Consider the following 20000-nt stretch of genomic DNA (forward strand, 5'->3'; position numbering starts at 1 on the left):
CCTCCCGCTCTCCCTCCCTCCCTCCCTCCCTCCCTCTCTCTCTCTCTCTCTCTCTCTCCCCTCCCGCTCTCTCTCCTTCCCTCCTTCTCCCTCCCTCCCTCCCTCCCACTCCCGCCCCCTCTCCGCTCCTCCCTCCCTCCCTCTCTCTCTCTCTCTCTCTCTCTCTCTCTCTCCTCTCTCTCTCTCTCTCTTCCTTCTCCCTCCCTCCCCTCCTCCCCAGGCCTCATCTCTGGAGCTGAAGCAGGAGTGGGTACGTAGCGTGCGTCAGGTGATACCAGGAGAGACGTGGCCACTGAGAGGAGCGCTGAGGGAGCCCCATCCCCCTCCCCAAGACCCCCCCCGCCCCCCACCCTGGTCCGCACAGCGCAGCATCAACAGGAGTTGTACATACATGCACACACACAGCCCACTTCCTCGCTCGTCTTTCTCTGTACTGCTAGGTGGTTGTACAGTTATCGTATACTTGCAAGACAGTGAGGTGGGTTTGAGTGTTTTAGTATAGAGATTAGGAATGAGAATCTTGAGCAATGTCATGAACCTTCTTATGTTGGGATAAGTCAGACTTGTGGGTCAGGAGTTGGTCAAACATGGTTTGCCAGTGCTGTGATAAGATATTGGTTTTAAATAATACATTTGAATAATTTATCTGCACTGTTTGTTTGTTAGCTAGATAGCCAGAACAGTTTTAGAGGAATGATTCCATGAATGTTTCAATTAAATGCCAATATGCCAACATTCCATTCAAACAATGCAGTCAATCCACAGCCCACACTGGCTGCATCAGTTGATGATTCAGGTTGATGATATTTACAAGTGTAAATACAACCAGTTCTGATATTGTATCATATAACAGCACTCTCAGCTTTCCAGGAAAGGAAACATTTAGACATTTATGGTCTGTTTACATATATTTTATTATTTATAATTATATAACAATATTTTAGGTTGACAATAATTCTGTTACACAATTTGTGATACATCACATGCCTTACTTTTATTCTCCTCCATCAGTAAAATCAGGATTATGTCTCTACTTGCCATTCATTCACATTAGACTGGGTTGGATTTCTCCCTGTCCAATATGGCTGCCATTCATTCACATTAGACTGGGTGGGATTTCTCCCCTGTCCAATATGGCTGCCATTCATTCACATTAGACTGGGTGGGATTTTCTCCCTGTCCAATATGGCTGCCATTCATTCACATTAGACTGGGTTGGATTTCTCCCTGTCCAATATGGCTGCCATTCATTCACATTAGACTGGGTGGGATTTATCCCTGTCCAATATGGCTGCCATTCATTCACATTAGACTGGGTTGGGATTTTCCCTGTCCAATATGGCTGCCATTCATTCACATTAGACTGGGTGGGATTTATCCCTGTCCAATATGGCTGCCATTTTCACCCCATTCTGGAACTTTGATAGGATCTCTATGGGTTTATTATGTAAGTTTCATCAGGTTGTGCGGTACGTATCATGATATTTTTGATGTGTACACATCACCCCCCAGAGACACCAATGAGGATGCAGACAGCCTGGGAGATGCCAGCAGCCAGCCGGACACCGTCTCCATTGCCTCCCGCACCTCTCAGAACACAGCAGACAGCGACAAGGTAGAGACACACTACACTACCCAGCAGCCACCACTGTTTACACAAAAAGTACCCAAGAGTGATCTGTTCTAAGTGTGTATATATACTCATACAGAGACTCTGAGAGCTTCTAAGAGTGTATGAGTTTTATTGACGTCTATGAGTGTAGGGACTTCCTTTGCTAATGGAACATAACCACTGCCAAGTCTGGGGCAGGGTTGTTTCTGACGCATACAGTCCACATTCAAAGTTCCCAAAAGCCAAACGGCAAAAACATTCAATGAGATCCAGGGAAATGGTGCAACAAAATAGATGATTGATTTTTCTTATATCTAACTAAAGTGATTCTCTAATCAACTTAAGGCATAGATTATTTGACATGAAAATGCATATTATGTTCTGTTTGTATGTCTGGTCAAAGCTCTAAACCGTCTAGCTAGGACTCCCTCCACCCCCGAAGGCCCAACTTCCTGCCTTTATCCTAACACACTTACCACAGTACAATGAATGGGCAAGAGGGGGGTAGAAACTAAGGTACATTAATAACAAAGGAATATACCTCAACCAGGTAAATATAAATCTTAAAGCTACGTACCTAATAATTCATCACATACATTCATATTTCATATAGAAAAAATACACACAGATACATGGAGCTCTGTATGTTCTGTCTTTTATCCAACTATGTCTAAATCGGCTCTAACATACCGGCCCCTAATTGTTAACTGCACTGACACACGCCTCTACCACACGCCCCATTAGCCAGGAGTTCCTTGGAGCTGTGTCATCCACAATGGAAACAAGGTCACCAGGACTGAAGTTTCTCTTAGTTTTCTTCCACTTGTTCCACTCCTGCATAGGTGGAAGATACTCCCTGATCCAGCTCTTCCAGAAGAGGTCAGTGATATATTGTACTTGCTTCCATCTCCTTGGTGAGTATAGGTCTCCTCTCTGGAATAGTCCTGGTGGCAGGACTGGCTTTGTTTTCAGATAAAGTGGATGGTTCGGAGTCTGGGGTTTTAGATCGTTAGGGTCATTTGTTACAGTTGTGATTGGTCTGTCGTTCATGATCGCCTCAACTTCACACAAGGCTGTCTGCAAAGCCTCATCATCCAGTACTTGCTCTTTAAGGACTAAATAGAGGATATTTTTCAACCTCTCCCATACCCCCCATGGTGGGCTCCAGAGGGAGGGTTGAATGACCAATTCACTCCTTCCTTCAGTAATGCATTTTGAATCTTGTTGTGAACCAGCTCTTTCAACGCTTCTCCTAGCTCTCTGTGTGTTCCAACAAAGTTGGTGCCATTGTCTGTTCTGTGCAGGACATTGATGCAGGAATCAGTATCCAGGTAACTAGCAAATTCTAAGTGGACAACTCGACTCACAAGTCAAGTAAAGATCCCACCATACAGCTTCACATGAACGCGGCCTCGCTTCACCTCTATGGGGCCGAAGTAATCTATGTCCACATGGGTGAAAGCCGGCAAATCAGGTGACACCCGATCTTGTGGAAGGTCGGCCATCTTCTGTTCTCCAGCTCTAGGTTGTACCCGCCTGCAGAAGACACAGCTCTTAGGATCTTCCATGCTAAGGCCTTGGCACATGGCATCTAATATCGCTGGCGAAGACTGGAAAGCATGTGTCATCTCCCAGTGTGGCCAACCTGCTCATGGATGTGGAGTAAGATCAGTCTGAAGATGTGGAAGTCTTTGGGCAGGATCATAGGATTCTTTAGTTCTATAGGCATAGCAGCTTTGCTTAACCTTCCTCCCACTCTCAGAATGCCATTGTCAACAATTGGATAAAGCTTACAGATTGAGCCGCTTCACTTGGCACACTGTCTTCCTTTCACAATGAGTGTGATTTGTTTAAAGTGCTGTCTTTGCTCAAATCGAATGATTACCCTTTCTTCTTCATCTAGGTCATCCACAGAGAGACTTTATTTTCCAAACGTTAGTTTGAAAATGTCAATTTGTTCCTTCAATGAGTTTGTTAAACTCTGATCTGATTCTGGATCCGTTTTTGTGAGAACTTTCCTTTTCTGGCTTAACTGTAGAACTTCAGTTTCAGCCTCCAGGAAACTGCTTTCTTCAAGCTGTTCCATGTTGAATAGTACTCAATCAGTTTTGCTGGTCAGACTCTTTTCTTCCACACTTGTACTGTTTACGATTATGTCTTTTCTCACCTCTGGATCATCCGGAGGGATGGAGCCAAGCTCCTCGGGGACTTTCGGCAAGTGTGTTTCTGCTTTCTCCAGGTATTGTGGTCCTTTGAGCAATCTCTTTGAGTTCAGGAAAGTTTCAACATGTAACCCTCTTGAGGCATCGTCGGCTGGGTTGGGTTTGGAGATCAAATACCTCCACTGTTTTGCTTTCAATATGTCACGGATCACAGCAACCCTATTAGCCACAAAGGTATGGAATCTCTTGGTATCGTTGCGGATGTATTTAACACGGACTGGCTTTCTGTCCAGGAAGTTTCTGTCCAGGAAGTTGACTACTAGAGTTCAATCTGGAGCTCCAACCTTAACATCCTGTCCACTCGCACCTCCAATGTTGCTACAGCAACTTCCAGTCTGGGGATCGTCATCTGCTTGAGTGGAATCACTCTTGATTTCCCCAGCATGAATGCAATGTGGACCTTTTCCATACCGTTTGTGAACCTAAGGTAACTTGCCGTGCCATAACCTTGTTCACTTGCATCACCGAAGTGATGCCACTGTTCTCAGGCATCATGACCCAGTCAATCTGGAATCTGGACAGCTGGTCCAGCTTCGTGTTCCTCACGGCTGTTGCTGACCCACTTGGTCAACTGGAACCTACCCTGACCACACACATCTCTGAGGTTTTTTTGTGAGAGCTATGGCTTATTCTTCTGTGGCCACTAGATTTAAGGCAGTCATCAACATAGAAGTTGGACTTGACCTTTTCATTCACCTCTTATTCGTACTTCTCACAGTTGTCTTCTGCTGTCTTTCGCAGTGCAATTTGGAGAGGATATAACACTGAAGAGATGTCTTTCTGTACTACTCCAATCTTTTGTTAGTGTCACCATCTGGCCACCATAGGAATTGCAGGAAGTGAGCGATTCTTCTCCCCTCCTCTGAGGCAGTGCAGTACAGAGAGCCAAAACAGGACCAGAGGGGTGTCTCCCCAAAACAATAGACCAGTCTCATGACCTCATCCCTGTAGCAGTAGCTGTGTGTGTTGTGTGTGTGTATATGTGTTATGAGGGTGAGAGAGAGGGTGTTTCCCTCACACAGTGTTTAAAGTCATTCTGAATCTTTTGGGGAACAGTTCACCAGTGATATCTTGGTATGTATACATTTCTACACATCTTGAATGTTTCATTTAGATTGTGTGTTTAGTATTAATATACATATATATTATTATACACATTATTATTATTATTATGACCATGTTGTTATGATATGGTCATTTAGCAAACGCTCTTAGCCAGACGACTGACGGAACCGTCAACACAGATAGTAAGACATTCAGTATGTCATCAATGCAGGAATCAAACCCACAACCTTGCTGTTGCAGCACCATGCCTCTAGACTGACCCACTGAGACATTGGGAGCAGGTGTTTTACCATCTGATGTATTAGTTTGTATGTAGCCTATGTAAGTGTGTGTGTGTGTATGTGGTCACAACCAAACTGTTCAGAGCTGAGTGTATTTTCACCATCAGTACTACTCTACTGGGAGTTCTTTACCCAGTTTGTACTGTTCACTTTCACAATATCTGTCTCTGTTGCTCTCTCTCTCTCTTTCCCTCCCTCAGTCTCTCTCTTTCCTCCCATTCTCTCTCTCTCTCTCTATGTCTCTCTCTCTGTTGGGAAAGCTGTGTCCATATGGCAGGATTCCCAAAACATCTGTGAATGATTTGGATGGGGAACACCCCAACAGTCCCCATGGAGTGTGTGTGTGTGTGTGTGTGTGTGTGTGTGTGTGTGTGTGTGTGTGTGTGTGTGTGTGTGTGTGTGTGTGTGTGTGTGTGTGTGTGTGTGTGTGTGTGTGTGTGTGTGTGTGTGTGTGTGTGTGTGTTCGATAACAGATAGCTCCTGGAAGGACAGCCGTGATTTACATATTCACATATTTATCCAATCAGCATGTTTCTCTCATAGGAACACTAAAGGAGGACTAAATATCATACCTCCTTCGTTCTCTATCTCCGTCACTCTCCTTTCTTCCCTCCATACCTACCTCTGTTCCTCTTTGCACTCACCTCTTCTCCCTCGCTTCTTTTCTCCTGCCTTTATTCCCTCCTTTCCTTTCTCCCCTCCTCTCTCTCACTGTCTTTCCCCTCCTCTCTCTCACTCTCTCTCCCCTCCTCTCTCTCACTGTCTCTCCCCTCCTCCCTGTTTCTCCCCTCCTCTCTCACTGTCTCTCCCCTCCTCTCTCTCACTGTCTTTCCCCTCCTCTTTCTCACTGTCTCTCCCCTCCTCTCTCTCACTGTCTCTCCCCTCCTCTCTCTCACTGTCTCTCCCCTCCTCTCTCTCACTGTCTTTCCCCTCCTCTCTCACTGTCTCTCCCCTCCTCTCGCTCACTGTCTCTCTCCTCCTCTCTCTCACTGTCTCTCCCCTCCTCCCTGTTTCTCCCCTCCTCTCTCACTGTCTCTCCCCTCCTCTCTCTCACTGTCTCTCCCCTCCTCCCTGTTTCTCCCCTCCTCTCTCACTGTCTCTCCCCTCCTCTCTCTCACTGTCTTTCCCCTCCTCTCTCTCACTCTCTCTCCCCTCCTCTCTCTCACTGTCTCTCCCCTCCTCCCTGTTTCTCCCCTCCTCTCACTGTCTCTCCCCTCCTCTCTCTCACTGTCTTTCCCCTCCTCTCTCTCACTGTCTCTCCCCTCCTCTCTCTCACTGTCTCTCCCCTCCTCTCTCTCACTGTCTCTCCCCTCCTCTCTCTCACTGTCTTTCCCCTCCTCTCTCTCACTGTCTCTCCCCTCCTCACTCTCTTATACCCTCCCTGTCTCTCCCCTCCTCACTCTCTCTCTCTCTCTCTCTCTCTCTCTTTCCCTGTCTCCCCCACTCTCTTATACCCTCCCTGTCTCTCCCCTCCTCACTCTCTCTCTCTCTCTCTCTCTCTCTCTCTCTCCCTCTCTCTCTTTCACTGTCTCCACCACTCTCCATACCCTCTCCATCTCTCCCCTCTTCTCTTTCTCATACCCTATCCTGTTTCTCCCCTCCTCTCTCTCTTATACCCTATCCTGTCTCTCCCCATCCTCTCTCTCTCTCTCTCTCTCTCTCTCTCTCTCTCTTTCTCCCTCCCCTCCCCTCCCCTCCCCTCCCCTCCCCTCCCCTCCCCTCCCCTCCCCTCCCCTCCCCTCCCCTCTCTCTCTCTCTCTCTCTCTCTCCCTGTCTCTCCCCTCCTCTCTCTCTCTCTCTCTCTCTTGTTGTGAGTGTTTTCCTTCTGCTGTCTGTACCATAAGGATCAGGTCATGCTCTAGTCAGGTGTTTCAAAACACCTAGGGCTGGAATCACTCACTGGAAACCCAGTGTTTCAGGGCTATTGAACCCTATTCAATCAAAACTGGCAACCCAGAGTTGCAGGGTTATCGAACCCTATTCAATCAGAACTGGCAACCCGAGGTTTAAGGGTTATTGACACTATTCAATCAAAACTGGCAACCAAGAGTTTCAGGGCTATTGGACCAATTCAATCAAACTGGCAACCCAGAGTTTCAGGGCTCATTGAACCAATTCAATCAGAACTGGTTTATGGGGGTAAGACAAGGGGGGTCAAGAGAGGTCATTTGGGAGGATTTACGAGTGAGACTATGTGGTATAGTGTGCCTGTCTGTGCTCTGCCCTGCCCTGCATACCAGTGTCAACGTTAAGACCACAACTTCTCATCCCTCAGTCTTTCCTGTCGTTCATAGACTGTTACTTATACTCTATACTTTCACTTCTCTCTCGAAGCTTTAGCTCATTTGAAATGCTTTGAAATGACCACATTTTACACAATGTTTTCTTTCTTTATTAAATGAGTGGGGACTAACCGCTAGACAACCTGAGGCCACTCATTTTACACAATGTTAACACACCCTCTCTCTCTTTCTTTCTCTCTGTCCTCTCTCCCCTCTCTGTCACTCTCTCTCTATCTCTATCTATCTATCTCCCTCTCTCTCTTTCTTTATCTATCTCCCTCTCTCTCTTTCTTTCTCTCTGTCCTCTCTCCCCTCTCTCTCACTCTCTCTATCTCTATCTATCTCCCTCTCTCTCTTTCTTTCTCTCTGTCCTCTCTCCCCTCTCTCTCACTCTCTCTATCTCTCTCCCTCTCTCTCTTTCTTTCTCTCTGTCCTCTCTCCCCTCTCTCTCACTCTCTCTATCTCTATCTATCTCCCTCTCTCTCTTTCTTTCTCTCTGTCCTCTCTCCCCTCTCTCTCACTCTCTCTCTATCTCTATCTATCTCCCTCTCTCTCTTTCTTTCTCTCTGTCCTCTCTCCCCTCTCTCTCACTCTCTCTATCTCTATCTATCTCCCTCTCTCTCTTTCTTTCTCTCTGTCCTCTCTCCCCTCTCTCTCACTCTCTCTATCTCTATCTATCTCCCTCTCTCTCTTTCTTCTCTCTGTCCTCTCTCCCCTCTCTCTCACTCTCTCTATCTCTATCTCTCTCCCTCTCTCTCTCTTTCTTTCTCTCTGTCCTCTCTCCCCTCTCTCTCTATCTATCTCCCTCTCTCTCTTTCTCTTTCTCTGCCATCTCTCCCCCTCCTCTCTAGCTGTCCGGTGGCTGTGAGTTGACCGTGGTCCTGTTGGACTTCTCGGCGGGCGGGGCTGAGGAGCTGAGTGTTCGTTGCGGTCAGACCGTGGAGCTAGTGGAGCGGTCCAGTGAGCGATCGGGCTGGTGTCTGGTCAGGACCACAGACCACACCCCCCCACAGGAGGGCCTGGTACCCATGACTGCCCTCTGTCTTTCCCACTCCCACAGCGCTGACATGGACGGCTTGATGCCTGCCACCACCGCTGGGAAAGGTGAGACTGACGGAGTTCTGGGGTGGAATGCATGGGAACGTATGGGGAGCTCCGTTAGGAAAATCATTTTGATACTTTTGTAAAAAGTGTTTGTTGTTTTAGCTGAATTCTTAGTGGTTTTACCTTGGTGAGTTCTGCAGAGGTACTTTCTCACTCTTGGAGGCTCAGAAACACAACTCCATCTCTGGTTGTTATGGTGACCTGTGTCAGTCCAGTCTGGCTGCCTTCAAATAGGAAGTGGTATTATTGTTCTTGGGTCACTTCCTCTCTGCTGCTGTTAATTTCCTGTTTAATCTAGAGGAAATTTCAACATCCCACTCAAGAACCTTCTCAACTGCCAAAATGCTGACGTGCATAACTCTAAACCTTCATTAAAATACTCCATGAACAGTTCCATTTGATATACGTAGCAAGTCAGGGCCCAGATTCACAAAACCTTCTTAAGAAGACATTTCTTCTTAACTGCCATGTTTTCCTTAACGATAGACTTAAGAAGAAAGTTAAGCAAACTTGCTGTTCCTCAAAAAGTTCATTGGAAATGTTCTTATGTTTCTCCTTAAGTAAAAAGTCAAGAAGAAATTTGATTCTTGGAAATAAAGTTATTGTAAATGTTGTTCATTCCAAGACAGCTAAACCCTTTGTCTTCAACTCAGGGCAGTGAGAGAAAAAGGACAGCTAAACCCTTTGTCTTCAACTCAGGGCAGTGAGAGAAAAAGGACAGCTAAACCCTTTGTCTTCAACTCAGGGCAGTGAGAGAAAAAGGACAGCTAAACCCTTTGTCTTCAACTCAGGGCAGTGAGAGAAAAAGGACAGCTAAACCCTTTGTCTTCAACTCAGGGCAGTGAGAGAAAAAGGACAGCTAAACCCTTTGTCTTCAACTCAGGGCAGTGAGAGAAAAAGGACAGCTAAACCCTTTGTCTTCAACTCAGGGCAGTGAGAGAAAAAGGACAGCTAAACCCTTTGTCTTCAACTCAGGGCAGTGAGAGAAAAAGGACAGCTAAACCCTTTGTCTTCAACTCAGGGCAGTGAGAGAAAAAGGACAGCTAAACCCTTTGTCTTCAACTCAGGGCAGTGAGAGAAAAAGGACAGCTAAACCCTTTGTCTTCAACTCAGGGCAGTGAGAGAAAAAGGACAGCTAAACCCTTTGTCTTCAACTCAGGGCAGTGAGAGAAAAAGCTCATGAAAGCAAAGGAACATGTTTAATTGACTCACAAACCTCATCTGAAAGTTTCACTATTGATTCTTTTAAACCCAAGAACATGTTTTAGAACAGTAATCTCAGTAAGAAATATGCTAACATGATTGCCACTGCTAGACATATAGCTAGCTAAGATGGTTGCCTAGCAACAAACATCTTAAGAAGATTTGTAAGAAGATATTTAAGAAGTTCGTGAGAAAATCATTAAGATATTGTTGAGGAATTGCAAATCTTATTAACTTTTTTTTTTCTTAAGCAGCTTCTTACGTTTTTGCGTAAGGAGTGTTTTGTGACTCCAGACAGAGAGAGAGGGAAGGCAGGCAACAAGAGAATTGAAGAAAAGAGCAGAAACAGAAAGCAACTTTAGATGGTGGTAATTCAGTCTGACGTGCGTTCACCCAAACAAACAGTCTTTAATATTTTACCTCTGCATTATAAATACAGTTTAGTGTAGTCCCTGAAACTCACTATGGGACTCCCTCTGTGTGTGTGTGTTGTGGCAGGTCAGAATAAAGAATTCCTGCCTGAGCTGAGAACACGCACACAGACACACACATACAGTACACACACACACACACACACACACACACACACACACACACACACACACACACACACACACACACACACACACACACACACACACACACACACACACAAGGGTAAAGGTAAAGCCACAGGTGGCGTTCAGAGGTTTATACATTGACCTGACTGTCAAACATTGACGCTAAAGTTAAAACCCAACACACACATCCTGCGTGTGTGTGTGTGTGTGTGTGTGTGTGTGTGTGTGTGTGTGTGTGTGTGTGTGTGTGTGTGTGTGTGTGTGTGTGTGTGTGTGTGTGTGAATGTGTACGTGTGTGTGTGTGTGTGTGTGTGTGTGTGTGTGTGTGTGTGTGTGTGTGTACGTGTGTACGGCATGGGAAACAATACTAGTAGAAGCACAGCAGGTGAAAACTGCAGTGTCCTACTTTAGAGTGTAACACACATGAACTACATGATCACACAGACACACATTCACACACAATTTCTCTCAATCATTTCACTTAATTTCTCTAGTTATCTAACTTAATCCCGCCTCTTTCCTTAGAACTGTTCAGCTCTAACTCCGCCTTTTTAAACAGTTTAGATCTCAGAGTTGAGTTGAGTTTCAGTCTGGAGTTAGGAGAGGAACCTCTATCCCTCCTCTCTGTCTGTCTCTCTGTCTGGGTAATGTGGTAGGGGGGAGGCATGCGCAGGGGGAAAGGCTGTTGCTCTTGCTCCAGGGTTTGGAGTTGGATCCTGGGAGAGATTGATGAGACAGGTGAGTGACTGTGTGTGTGTGTGTGTGTGTGTGCTGATGTTTTGCCAGGCTAGGAGAATGTATTAATAATTATGATCTTCTAACATATCCCATTTACAACACACATACACACACAGATTTGGTGGCCATACCTGAAATTCCTTCACTCCATCTCTCTGCCTCTGTCTGTGTCCATGTCTGTTTGGCTACTAGACTAGTTATTCAGGTTATACTAGTTAGTCCAGTTTTGCTCACTCATTCCTGCTGAAATTGCTCCAGATACGTTCACCCACCCACCCGGAAACTCACACACACTTATCCTTGGGCTTTGTGTGTTTGTTGTTTCTGTGTGTGCGGTTGGGTCAGTCATACAGAAACCAAGAGTTCCTGTGGTCTGGGGTTTGTTGTCTCAGAGGAAGTTTACCTGAGAAAGGGAACTGCCATCCCCCCAAAGCCTGCACTTTCCTCCCTCTCTCCTTTCCTCCTCCCTCCTTCTCTCTCACTCTCTCTCCCACCTTTTCTCCCTCTCTCCTTTCCTCCTCCCTCCTTCTCTCTCACTCTCTTGACAACCCAGCATGCTGTACTTCCCTCACTACCGCTCTCTCTCTCCTTCCACCCTTCGTCCCTCCCTCTCTCTCTCCCTCCACCCTCCCTGCACCCTCCCCTCTCTCTCTCCTCCACCCTCCCTCCTCCCTCCCTCTCTCTCTCTCTCCCTCCACCCTCCCTCCCTCTCTCTCTCTCTCCCTCCACCCTCCCTCCCTCCCTCTCTCTCTCCTCCACCCTCCTCCCTCCTCTCTCTCTCCCTCCACCCTCCCTCCTCTCTCTCGCCCTCCACCCTCCCTCTCTCTCTCCCTCCACCCTTCTTCCCACCCTCCCTCCCTCCCACTCTCTCTCCCTCCACCCTCCCTCCCTCCCTCTCTCCCTCCACCCTCCCTCCCTCCCTCTCTCTCTCCCTCCATCCTCCCTCCCTCCCTCTCTCCCTCCACCCTCCCTCCCTCTCTCTCTCTCTCCCTCCACCCTCCCTCCACCCTCCCTCCCTCCCTCCCTCCCTCCCTCCCTCCCTCCCTCCCTCCCTCCCTCCCTCCCTCCCTCCCTCCCTCCCTCCCTCCCTCCCTCTCTCTCTCTCTCTCTCTCTCCCTCCACCCTCCCTCCCTCTCTCTCTCCCTCCACCCTCCCTCCCTCCCTCTCTCTTTCCCTCCACCCTCCCTCCCTCTCTCTATCTCTCCCTCCACCCTCCCTCCCTCTCTCCCTCCACCCTCCCTCCCTCTCTCTCTCCCTCCACCCACCCTTCTTCCCACCCTTTCTCTTCCCTCCACCCTCCCTCTCCCGCTCTCTCTCCCTCCACCCTCCCTCCCTCCCTCTCTCCCTCCACCCTCCCTCCTCTCTCTCTCCCTCCACCCTCCCTCCCTCCACCCTCCCTCCCTCCCTCCCTCCCTCTCTCTCTCCCTCCACCCACCCTTCTTCCCACCCTTTCTCTTCCCTCCACCCTCCCTCTCTCTCTCTCCCTCCACCCTCCCTCCCTCTCTCTCGCCCTCCACCCTCCCTCCCTCTCTCTCTCCCTCCACCCTTCTTCCCACCCTCCCTCCCTCCCGCTCTCTCTCCCTCCACCCTCCCTCCCTCTCTCCCTCCACCCTCCCTCCCTCCCTCTCTCCCTCCACCCTCCCTCCCTCTCTCTCTCCCTCCACCCACCCTTCTTCCCACCCTTTCTCTTCCCTCCACCCTCCCTCTCTCTCTCTCCCTCCACCTTCCCTCCCTCTCTCTCGCCCTCCACCCTCCCTCCCTCTCTCTCTCCCTCCACCCTTCTTCCCACCCTCCCTCCCTCCCTCCCGCTCTCTCTCCCTCCACCCTTCTTCCCACCCTCCCTCCCTCCCACTCTCTCTCCCTCCACCCTCCCTCCCTCTCTCCCTCCACCCTCCCTCCCTCCCTCTCTCTCTCTCTCCCTCCATCCTCCCTCCCTCCCTCTCTCCCTCCACCCTCCCTCCCTCTCTCTCTCCCTCCACCCTCCCTCCCTCCCTCCCTCCCTCCCTCCCTCCCTCCCTCCCTCCCTCCCTCCCTCCCTCCCTCCCTCCCTCCCTCCCTCCCTCCCTCCCTCCCTCCCTCCCTCCCTCCCTCTCTCTCTCTCTCTCTCCCTCCACCCTCCCTCCCTCTCTCTCTCCCTCCACCCTCCCTCCCTCCCTCTCTCTTTCCCTCCACCCTCCCTCCCTCTCTCTATCTCTCCCTCCACCCTCCCTCCCTCTCTCCTCCACCCTCCCTCCCTCTCTCTCTCCCTCCACCCACCCTTCTTCCCACCCTTTCTCTTCCCTCCACCCTCCCTCTCCCGCTCTCTCTCCCTCCACCCTCCCTCCCTCCCTCTCTCCCTCCACCCTCCTCCCTCTCTCTCTCCCTCCACCCTCCCTCCCTCCACCCTCCCTCCCTCCCTCTCTCTCTCCCTCCACCCACCCTTCTTCCCACCCTTTCTCTTCCCTCCACCCTCCCTCTCTCTCTCTCCCTCCACCCTCCCTCCCTCTCTCTCGCCCTCCACCCTCCCTCCCTCTCTCTCTCCCTCCACCCTTCTTCCCACCCTCCCTCCCTCCCGCTCTCTCTCCCTCCACCCTCCCTCCCTCTCTCCCTCCACCCTCCCTCCCTCTCTCCCTCCCTCCCTCCCTCCCTCTCTCTCTCCCTCCACCCCACCTTCTTCCCACCCTTTCTCTTCCCTCCACCCTCCCTCTCTCTCTCTCCCTCCACCCTCCCTCCCTCTCTCTCGCCCTCCACCCTCCCTCCCTCTCTCTCTCCCTCCACCCTTCTTCCCACCCTCCCTCCCTCCCTCCCGCTCTCTCGCCCTCCACCCTCCCTCCCTCTCTCTCTCCCTCCACCCTTCTTCCCACCCTCCCTCCCTCCCTCCCGCTCTCTCTCCCTCCTCCCTCCCTCCCTCCCTCTCTCCCTCCACCCTCCCTCCACCCTCCCTCCCTCTCTCCCTCCACCCTCCCTCCCTCCCTCTCTCTCTCCCTCCACCCACCCTTCTTCCCACCCTTTCTCTTCCCTTCTACAGTCCTATTGAACAACAACACACTTACAATACTTTGAGAGATATTCCTTTCAAAACCTATATCTTTAGGAGGGGGTTGGGGGTAAACTACATTCCAAAATCATGGGCATTAATATGGAGTTGGTCCCCAGTTTGCTGCTATACCAGCCTCCACTCTTCTGGGAAGGCTTTCCACTAGATGTTAGAACATTGCTGCGGGGACTTGCTTCCATTCAGCCACAAGAGCATTAGTGAGGTTGGGAACTGATGTTGGGCAATTAGGCCTGGCTTGCAGTCGGTGTTCCAATTCATCCCAAAGGTGTTCGATGGGGTTGAGGTCAGGGATCTGTGCAGGCCAGTCAAATTCTTCCACATGGATCTCGAAAAAAAACATTTCTGTATGGACATCGCTTTGTGCATGGGGGCATTGTCATGCTGAAACAGGAAAGCGCCGTCCCCAAACTGTTGCCACAAAGTTGGAAGCAAAGAGTTGTCTAGAATGTCATTATATGCTGTAGCGTTATTTCCCTTCACTGGCGCCTAACCCAAACCATTCCTCCTCCACCAAACTTTACAGTTGGCAATATGCATTCGGGCAGGTGGCGTTCTCCTGGCATCCGCCAAACCCAGATTCGTCTTTCAGACTGCCAGATGGTGAAGCGTGATTCATCACTCTAGAGAACACGTTTCCACTGCTCCAGAGTCCAATGGCGTCGAGCTTTACACCATTCTAGACGACGCTTTGCGCAGGGTGATCTTAGGCTTGTGTGCGGCTGCTCAGCCATGGAAACCCATTTCCTAAAGCCACCGACGAACAGTTCTTGTGCTGACGTTGCTTCCAGAGGCAGTTTGGAACTCGGTAGGGAGTGTTGCGACCGAGGACAGACGATTTATACGCGCTACGTGCTTCACCACTTGGCAGTCCCGTTCTGTGAGTTTGTGTGGCCTAGCACTTCGCTGCTGAGCCATTGTTGCTGCTAGACATTTCCACTTCACAATAACTTGTTGGATAGGTGGCATCCTATGACTGTGCCACGTTGACAGTCATTGAGCTCTTAATTAAGGCCATTCTACTGCCGATGTTTGTCTATGTAGATTGCATGGCTGTGTGTTCAATTTTATACACCCGTCAGCAACCGGTGTGGCTGAAACAGCCAAATCCACTCATTTAAACTAAAGTTTGTATATACAGTGTTTTCAGAAAGTATTCAGACCCCTTCACTTTTTCCACATTTTGTTACGTTACAGCCTTGTTCTAAAATAAATTAAATCGTTTTTCCACCTAATCAATCTACACACAATACCCCATAATGACAAAGCAAAAACAGGTTTGTAGATTTTATTTACATTTATAATATATATATTTTGAAATATAAAATGTACATAAGTATTAAGACCCAGTACTTAAGACCCAGTACTGTTCTACTCAGTAGTTTGTTGAAGCACCTTTGGTCAAATTTAGATTAGTACAAAAATATTTTAAATAGTCAGCAGCCTGCGTTCCCCATGCAAGATTAAAATTTCCGGAAATTAACACCTCTGGGGTAGTAAAAATGGCAAATAAATCAGTGAGTTAATTTAGTACACATGTCTTGGCGGAGGGTGGACGATAGATTCCTATAACTGTTATTTTTGAGTTTGAACCCAACTGAGGACTTAAAGCCAACAATTCAAATTGTTTAGGATGGGAGGTAGCCTTTAACAGAGACACAGAAATAATATTCTTTGTGTAAATAGCAACATCACCCCCTTTGTCTTTCCTATCAGCGCTAAACACATTGTAACCATCCATAGCAACCTCAGAGTCCAGGGTTTTATCAGTTAAAACCTCTTAGGGATCCCTTAAAGCGCCAATCCCGTTAGCGGGATAGATTTGACAACATCCGGTGTAATTGCAGAGCGCCAAATTCAAACTACAGAAATATAAATATTCAACATTCACGAAAATATAAGTGTAATACATAAAAATAAAGCTTAACTTGTTGTTAATCCAGCTGCTGTGTCCGATTTCTAAAAGGCTTTATGGCGAAAGCACACCATTTGATTATCTGAGGACAGCGCCCCTCATACAAAAACATGAAAATCATTTTTCAACCAGGCAGGTGCGACACAAGTCAGAAATAACGCTATAATAAATGCCTTACCTTTGACGATCTTCATCTTTTTGCAATCCCAAATGTCTCAGTGACACAATGAATGGTCGTTTTGTTTGATAAATTCCTTCTTTATATCCCCAAAATGTCCATTTATTTAGCAGGTTTGATTCAGAAATACACCGGTTCCAACTTGCCCAACATGACTACAAAGTATCTAATAAGTTACCTGTAAACTTGGTCCAAATATTTCAAACAACGTTTTTAATCCAACCTCAGGTACCCTAAAATGTAAATAATCGATCCAATTTAAGACGGGATAAACAGTTTCCAATAACAAAGAAAAACAACACAGAGCGCGCTCTTGTTTACGCGCACCAAAATACTAGAGACCTTCTGAGTGACACATGGAATGAATTAGCACTACTTCTTCATTTCTCAAAAGAAAAACATTGAACATTTCTAAAGACTGTTGACATCTATTGGAAGCCATAGGAACTGCAATCTGGGCCCCAATAAATCAGGTTTCCCATAGAAAAGCATTGGAAAACACAATGACTTCAACATTTTTTCCCCCTGGATGGATTGTGCTCGGGGTTTTGCCTGTCAAATCAGTTCTGTTATACTCACAGACGTTATTTTGTCTGTGTTTTCTATCCAATACTACCATGCATATGCATATCCTGGGACTGAGTAACAGGCAGTTTACTTTGGGCACGCTTTTCATCCGGATGTGAAAATACTGCCCCCTATCCCGAAGAAGTTTTAACCAGGTTTCAGATCAAAAATAAAATATCAGGGTCTGCCTGAGAGGCCCAGATCATGACATTATCCATTTTAGGTAATAAACTATGAATGTTAAGATGTAAAAATGTCAAACCTTTTCTGCATTTAAAATCACAGAGTTTCAATAATAGTCAGATTACTTTGAGATTTCAGAACAACAGGAGACTCAAAGATTGAATTATACCTATTAGGAAAATAAAACAAAGTAGGAATAGCAATGACATTTCTCCGGTGAGCACCATTAGGCATGTCACCACTTTCAGATACATGTGGAAGTCTCACAGTGACCAGAGGAGATGGTGAAAACTGACTTACATGTCATGCTAATATTGTCTTCACATCAACTTAGTTCACCAAGAACCTTTCCAATGTTTGATGACAACAGCCAGGAGGGCATGACTTCTGATCAGTCCAATACCCTAGAGCCCACCGTAACCACAGTGAAGCAGAACCCACCTTAGACCCTGGCGATGCCATCACAACGTTGGCCGATACGGAAGGAGCCTCCCACGCTCCATGAGAAGATGGTCCCGGGACAACAGGCTCCGGCGCAGTGAAGCTATTCGATGTCGGCAGCCCATTCAGGAATCCCGTCACTGCAGAGGGCTCAGAGAGTGGAGGACGCCGCTTTCGACTTCCGCGATGAACGGCGACGTGTCTCCCTTCTTTGGGACCTTCAATGCTGCAGAAATGTTTTGGTACCCTTCTCCAGATCTGTGCCTCGACACAATCCCGTCTCGGAGCTCTATAGACATTTCCTTGCTCTGACATGCACTGTCAACTGTGGGACCTTATATAGATAGGTGTGTGCCATTCCAAATCATGTCCAATCAATTGAATTTCCCCCTTTTGGACTACAATCAGGTTGTAGAAACATGATCAATGGAAACAGGATGCACCTGAGCTCAATGTCAAATCTCATAGCAAAGGGTCTGAATACTTACTGGTTTTATATTTATATAATATTTCTGTTTATTTTTTATATTTAATACATTTGCAAAAATGTCAAAACCCTGTTTTTGCTTTGTCATTATGGGGTATTGTGTATAGATTGACGAGGGAAAAAATGAAAAAATTCTCTGCCTCCCTCTTCCATCCCTCTCTCACTTCCTCTCTCCATCCCTCTCTCCCACCATCCCTACCTTCCTATCTCTCCCGCTGTCCGTTACTCCCTCCCTCTCTTTCTCCAGAGCCCAGCCCTGTAGGTTCAGAGGTCAGATCAGACTCTGTAGCATCTCTCCAGTCCCAGACATCCCTGGGCTCCGGTCCTGGCGGTGTGTCCATCAGTTCCCCCGGCGGAGTGTCTATTGGTTCTCCTGGTGTGAACGTGGGCTCCCCGGGGCCCAAGCGGAGTGGTTCTGGTACCGGGAACACATTGAAGCGCTGGCTGACCAGCCCAGTGAGGAGACTGAGCCAGGGAAAAGCCGACAGCCAGGGGAAAAAACCTCCACTACGCACCAGGAGACGAGACAACCGGCCCGAGCTAACCACGCCGCTCACCGCTAACACACACCTGGTACGATACACACTGTAGCAAGTTTACGTACACACATGGTATGACACACGCACTTACACAATCTGATACACACACTTCACCGCAACCAGCAACATATACATATGATCATACAACCAGCAACATATACATATGATCATATAACCAGCAACATATGATCATACAACCAGCAACATATACATATGATCATATAACCAGCAACATATGATCATATAACCAGCAACATATACATATGATCATACAACCAGCAACATATACATATGATCATACAACCAGCAACATATGATCATACAACCAGCAACATATACATATGATCATACAACCAGCAACATATGATCATACAACCAGCAACATATACATATGATCATACAACCAGCAACATATACATATGATCATACAACCAGCAACATATACATATGATCATATAACCAGCAACATACACATATGATCATACAACCAGCAACATATACATATGATCATACAACCAGCAACATATGATCATACAACCAGCAACATATGATCATACAACCAGCAACATATACATATGATCATACAACCAGCAACATATACATATGATCATATAACCAGCAACATATACATATGATCATACAACCAGCAACATATACATATGATCATACAACCAGCAACATATACATATGATCATATAACCAGCAACATATGATCATACAACCAGCAACATATACATATGATCATACAACCAGCAACATATGATCATACACCCAGCAACATATACATATGATCATACAACCAGCAACATATACATATGATCATACAACCAGCAACATATACATATGATCATATAACCAGCAGCATATACATATGATCATATAACCAGCAACATATACATATGATCATATAACCAGCAACATATGATCATACAACCAGCAACATATACATATGATCATATAACCAGCAACATATACATATGATCATACAACCAGCAACATATGATCATACAACCAGCAACATATACATATGATCATACAACCAGCAACATATGATCATACAACCAGCAACATATACATATGATCATATAACCAGCAACATATACATATGATCATATAACCAGCAACATATACATATGATCATACAACCAGCAACATATACATATGATCATATAACCAGCAACATATACATATGATCATATAACCAGCAACATATACATATGATCATATGGAAGCTTTTGATGTCTGATGGGATCACTTTCAACTGGTCTCTTTCTCTCTCTGTTTCTCTCTCTCTTTCTCTCTCTGTTTCTCTCTCTCTCTCTCTTTCTGTGGGCAGAAGGGGAAGAGCCGTGAAGACTCTGTCCAGAGTGGAGGAGAGGAGGAGCTGGAGGAGGATCCACACACGCCCCTCCCACCTCCCATGGAGATCATTAAAGATAGCAACAACCCTGAGGACTCAGAGGGCTCCAACCAGTCAGACACAGAGCAGAAGAACAAAGCCATGAGAGGTCGCATGTACGAGACACACACACCTTCAAAACATCCTTCCCTGCCTAATTCCTCTCTACAGGCGATGGACTGATGGCCAT

The 20000-nt window shown here is 47.3% G+C and overlaps 1 protein-coding gene across 1 annotated transcript in view; it reads left to right on the forward strand.

Moving 5' to 3' along the window:
* The window catches only part of LOC109886962 (kalirin-like), a 74134-nt gene that overhangs the window by 45672 nt on the left and 8462 nt on the right, over nt 1-20000 (forward strand). Inside the window, 5 exon segments of the mRNA XM_031823940.1 lie at nt 129-383; nt 1515-1615; nt 8314-8566; nt 18120-18445; nt 19748-19926. Coding sequence (XP_031679800.1) covers nt 129-383; nt 1515-1615; nt 8314-8566; nt 18120-18445; nt 19748-19926 — 1114 coding nt within the window.

The sequence above is a fragment of the Oncorhynchus kisutch genome, linkage group LG5, assembly GCF_002021735.2.
Source record: "Oncorhynchus kisutch isolate 150728-3 linkage group LG5, Okis_V2, whole genome shotgun sequence".
Lineage (NCBI taxonomy): Eukaryota > Metazoa > Chordata > Actinopteri > Salmoniformes > Salmonidae > Oncorhynchus > Oncorhynchus kisutch.